Consider the following 5,479-nt stretch of genomic DNA (forward strand, 5'->3'; position numbering starts at 1 on the left):
GCCCTGAGCCGGGCCGCACTTCAGGACTGGCGAATAGACAGACCGACAGACGGACAGAGAGGATCCGTGCGGGCCACGGCACCCGACGGGAGAAGTGACTGGCTCGGTGATGCTGCGGATGGGGAGTGATTTGCTCGGACTGTCAGACTCCCTGCTACCCTCTGCGGTCCGAAAAAAAACACCGTTTAGGATGCGCAGCGCGGAATCGAATTAACTGATTTGATAGCAATTAACGTATCTTTAAAACACGAAAGCATCCGAATTCCCCGAGAAAATCTGCCCACGAGCTCTTGCCTCTTCCGGCAAAGGCCAGGCCGAGCCGTCAGGGAAAACGACTGGAGAATCTGCCCCGGTACCGGCTTCCGTCTGTCCCTGTGGATCTGCCTGTGAACTTGGCTCTCTAACTTGCCTCCGCGGGGGAGAAGACATAAAAGAATAAAAACAATCAAAAGCATTACACATCGCAGAGCAATAGTTCATAAAATACTTTATTGAAATAAAGTAAATATCTTCGCATTAATAAAACCGATCATAAAATGCAGGTTTCGAATAACTAGGGGCACCACAGGGTTTTAGACAGCGAGTAGATGTGTCAGATGGGATCCAGTGTCCTCCCGGCCCCTCGGGGCCCTCGCACACAACACCGGCGGCCGTGGCGCAGCGCTCCGCGGGCGCGGGGAGGAGCGGTGGGGCTGCGACCGGCCCAAATACTCAGTTCACCGGAGGCCGAAGGCGACCGTCGCCATTAACTGGGGCCACCCTTCGCCCCCGTCCCGCCGGAAAGGTGCGGGGCCGGCCGCGGGCTTGGCGGGCAGCGCCCGAGGGGCGGCGGGGCCGTCGGGGGGCCCCAGGCCGTCACCCTCACTCTTCCTGGCTGACCTCGGCCGGCGAGCCCAGGCTCTCGGTCGGCTTCTCGGCGTCCCGGGCTCGCTCCTGCTCCGAGAGCTGCTCGCTGCTGGGGATGGAGTTCTTCTTGGGGCGGCCCTTGGGCTTGGTGGGGGACTCCAGGCCACCCCCCTGCAACACCTGCGGAGCGGGGATAGGGCAGAGGAGGAGGGAGGCACCCCGATAAAACCATGCTGCCACCGTGAACACCCCTCTCCACCGTCTCCCGGAGCAAAGCACCGCGTCCGGGCAGCAGCCAAGGGAATAGCCGAGGCTGGCGGCGCGGCTCCTCCCGGGGGCCGAGCTGCAAGGCCGGGCAGGCCCGGCCCGGGAAAATGGGTGTCCTTAAGACCGGTTTTTAGTATGATTATTCGTAGTAGTAGTATCTTTTAGGCAGGGCTGTCCCGCAGAAGGACGAGCCCGCTGGGGTCGGTGCCGTGCTCAGAAGGGGCGGACTCGGGCACTTACTATTTTCTTCCATTTCATGCGCCTGTTCTGGTACCAGGTTTTCACCTGAAGCTGACTGAGCCCCAGCGATTCGGCCAGGTCTATTCTGTGGGCGACAGAGAGAGGCAGTGAGCCCCAGCAGGTTTGGTCTCGGCTGGCAGCCTTACTCTTTCTTCGGGAAAAACGGGCCCCCGTCTCGTCCCGACCCCGGTCCGCAGGGTCCTACCTGTCTGGCGTGGAGAGGTATTTCTGCTTCTCGAAGCGCTTCTCCAGCCCCATGAGCTGTAGCTCGGTGAAGACGGTGCGGCTGCGGCGGCCCTTTTTGGCCTTGCTGCCCGGCTCCGGGGGCCCCGGCTCCAGCTTGCCACGAAGGTGCAGCTCCAGCGGGAGATGAGGCGAGGCGGAGCCGCCCTGCAGCCCCGAGCCGGCCGCAAGCAGCGCCGAGCCTAGCCCCGAGCAGCCCAAAGGAGCCAGCGGAAACTTGAACACGGCGGCCGGCTCCGCCTTCAGCACCGCTGCGGGAGACAGGGACCGTCAGCGTCGACAGCCCCCTGCCCGGCCCCCGCGGCCCCCCGGGGCTGGAGGGTGCTCGCCTGCCCCGCGGATCCGACCCTGACAGGAACCCCGGGTCCTTCTCCTTCCGCGGCAGCAAGCCCCCGAGGCTGGCGGGTGCGGGACCAGCGGCGGGGGTCGGGGCCTGCCCTGCCTGGGTCCTCCCGCTCCGCGGTGCAGGGTCACGCCATGCCCTCCAACCGGCAGTTTCTAATTAGAGAATGACTTGGGGGTTACAAGTGGAAACAGTTTAAATCCCACGAAAGCGTCCCCCTCCAGTGCCACCCGACAGCTGCCGGCGGCGGCGGCAGGGCCCGGGTACGGGCCCGGGGTTCCCTCACGAGTGCTCGTCAGGACATTGTCTACCGGGGAACAATTTCTATCCCTCTCCGTGAATCGCAAACCCACGGTTTTCCCGTGCGGGCGGGGAGCAATTCCCGAGGAGCCCAACGAGGAGGAGGAAGATGCAGATACTCTCTGCCGCGGCCTCGGCCACGCAGCCATCCCGCAAGCCGGGGGACTGCTGTCTGGCCCGGCCCCGCTCCGCTCTCCCCGGCCCTGCTCCACCAACTGGCTACGGCCTCGGAGCGAGCCCTGTGGCTCGGAAAGGCCTTCCCGAGGAGTCCGGGCGGGATCCTTCCCCTCGGCCTAGGCTGAAACTGCCCCTTCCCCTTCTTACAGGACCTGATCCTGCGCCCTCTGAACCCAGGCCGTGAGGGCTATAGAGAACCTCGAATCGGCTCCACCATTTCGAATCGTTCTGCCCATCTTAAAAACCATACTGATTTACAGAAATTCTAACGTCTTGCTGTGGAGATGGCGCTTTCCCCTTTCTTTCAAAGCAGAGCGAGAACTCGGAATCCTCCTATTCCGTTTTTTTTCTACGAATAAAAAGCAATGTCTCCGCAGATGGAGATGGCTTGGGGAAAGAACTTTTGCAATTGCACATTAAATGCTGGCGTTTGAAATATACTAAATACTGGCGTTCAACAATGAAACAACTATTAGTTAATAAACTGCATTTGTCCTAGATACTGTACCAGACTGCATAGACCTCACTGGCTCCTGCTTTAAATAAATATATATAAATACTACATATTAATACTATAAAATTATTACACAAAGGTACTATATATAGATATTTCTGCATTATATATAAATATTTCTGCATTATATATAAATATTGTCTGTTATATATTTAAGATATAAATATAAATTAATATATATGTCGGGTATCCAGCCAAATCTGTGTCTTCAGAGCAGCCCTACAGACACAGACCCCACTGCGGAGGCTCCAGCAATTCACACCTCATCCGAAAACACGTAGAAACACCCGCTCAACAACAACGTTCTCCCCGTGAAAGTCAAGGGCCACGCTTTGCAAGCGCCGTCGGAGCCTGCAGCCGCTCTCTTCGTGTCAGGCTCCCGGCTGAAGCCCCCGCGGCACGGCCGAGAGCCGGCGGGATGCGCACGGCCGGCAAAGCCCGGCAAGTATTTGTTAAGGCAAAATTCACGACTTTTTTCTTCCCGGAACCGGCGCTAAAACGCGCTCGAGTCCATCAGCGGGAAAAACCTCCCTGCCTCTCCGCCCCGAGCCCGCAGCCGCTCCCCCCCCCGCCCCGGCCGCGGGAACCCCCGGGGCTCGGTGAGGGCGCGGGGTCTCCCCCTGCTCCCCCCGCGGACGTACCGAGGTGATTGTGGTATGGCCGGGCGGACAGCAGCGCTTGTACCCCGAACTTGAGCAGCTCCCCGGCCGGCGCGGCCCCTTTGGCGTCCGGGGGGTCGGTGAGAATCTCCTCGATCATGAAGCTGCGGTAGCGATGAGAGCGATGATCGGGGAAGGCTTCAGCCGGAAAGTAGTGCGCGGCCCCCAGCTCCAGCGGGTGCTGCATCGTCGCCGCCGCCCCGGGATCGGGGCGGTGGGGAGCCGGGGCCGCCCTAGCGCAGCCCCCCGGCCGGCAGCCGGGCAGCGGGGAGCCCCGCGGGGGCTCTGTCCATTGTCCCGCAGCCGCTACCCTGCCCCTGCGGGCCGGGCCCAGAGCGGCCCCCCCAGAGCGAGTGGCCCGGGACCGCCCTGAGCAGCGCGGCGGACCGGAGCCGTTACCGCCGCATGCACACGGGGAGCGGCACCGGGGAGCGTCTCTCCGCCCCGGGACGACAGGCAGCGGCCTATTATAACCGCCGGCCCCGGCGGGGCTGTCAGAGCTGAGGGGGGAGGGCGCGGGAGGGGCTGCGGAGGAAGGAAGGGGCCGGGGCGGGCGAGTACCTGGAAGCAAGAGGTTACAGAAAAGCATTTGATCCCCTGCCATATAAAGCAAATTATCCTTTCTGCCAGCCGCGGGAGAGCAGACACCCAAACAAGCGCTGGCCCCTTTGGAGCGCAGCCCCAGCCTCATCCCCTCCCCAGTCGCCAGCCCTAGTCCCGGCCTCATCCCCTTCCCAGCCCCCAGCCCCGGCCCCATCCTCGGCCTTGGCCCCATCCTCATCCCAGGCCTAGTCCCTATCCCTATCCCTACCCCTACCCTTATCCCCATCCCAATCCTCGTCCATGTTCCTTGGCGGGGAGCCGTGGACACACGGAGCCCCCAGAGCACCTCCCCCCCACCTGACCGCGCCTCCTGTCCCCAGGACCGGCTCCCCCCGGGCCCAGCCCCGCGTGCCCGGCCGTGGACCCACAGATCCTTTTCGTCGGGGAAGGGCCTACCCCCCGTCGGCACCACCGGCGGCTCAGAGTCCTCCGGGCAGCCCCAGTGCTGTGGCCGGTGGGAACCCAAGGCCTGGAGGAGCCGGCGCAGCCAAGGGGGAGGCGGGGGCCACGCCACCGATCTGGGTTCGGGGCTGCCCGTCGAGGGAGCCCGGCCCGACGCCCTCAGATACCGGCTCCCTCCGGGCCTCGGCCCAATCCCTGCGAACTACACAGAACTGATCAGGGAACGAAACAAAGCCCAGCACGAAGCGGAGCGTTCCCATAGACTTTGACAGCCTTTTCATGAATGTTTTGCTCTGTACAACGGGATTCGTTTGATTCCTCTTTAGCCCGTGTCACGCAAGACAACAGATAATAAACGATCCTTCCCTTCGCGTTTCTGACGTACTTCGTGCAAGATTTCTGCGCGAGTGTCCCAACGCTCGTGATCCCCGACAGGAAATGTGGGCACTAACGGATTACAAGGGAGATGATTCGGTGGAGCCCCCGAATCCCGGCCGGCGGGTCCCCGCGGCAGGGACAGCGGCCAGGGGCCGGGGGTGGGTTTTGGCCGGGCTCGGCCCCCTCCCCACGGCCGGGAGCGGCACCGGACACGCGGGTCCCACGGGATGTATCCCACGGTCTCAGCCTAGCCACGACAGAGCTGGCCCACGCAGGCGGACGGGCGTCGGGCTCATCCCCGGGAAGGGGAGGGGAGCTCAGCCTCGTCTTTATGGTTTTCGACCCAAAACCAAGGAATTTCGTCCGCTGTCGGCTCCCGCGGGGCTGGCGAGGACGCCGCCCGGCCCCGCTCCATAAGCAAGACGGGGCCGCCCCGGTCGTCCCGCACTGTGCCCCCTGTGAGCGCGGTCGCCGAGAGAAGTGTTCCCGGCCTCACGCTGCCAGCCG

At 62.9% G+C, this 5,479-nt stretch overlaps 1 protein-coding gene across 1 annotated transcript; it reads right to left on the reverse strand.

The window, feature by feature from the left end:
- Positions 1-464: 464 nt before the first annotated feature.
- BARX1 (BARX homeobox 1) lies at positions 465-4,264 on the reverse strand. Its single transcript, XM_061357792.1, has 4 exons — positions 3,572-4,264; positions 1,559-1,847; positions 1,354-1,438; positions 465-1,026 (listed from the first exon to the last, which is right to left on the reverse strand). The coding sequence occupies exons 1-4, from the start codon at positions 4,191-4,193 to the stop codon at positions 862-864; spliced, it is 1,161 nt and encodes a 386-aa protein (XP_061213776.1). The 5' UTR covers positions 4,194-4,264; the 3' UTR covers positions 465-861.
- Positions 4,265-5,479: the final 1,215 nt, after the last annotated feature.

The sequence above is a fragment of the Neopsephotus bourkii genome, unplaced genomic scaffold (genome assembly GCF_033783945.1).
Source record: "Neopsephotus bourkii isolate Nb327-2 ecotype Australia unplaced genomic scaffold, CSIRO-AGI_Nbou_v1 NB_923, whole genome shotgun sequence".
NCBI classification, from domain to species: domain Eukaryota; kingdom Metazoa; phylum Chordata; class Aves; order Psittaciformes; family Psittacidae; genus Neopsephotus; species Neopsephotus bourkii.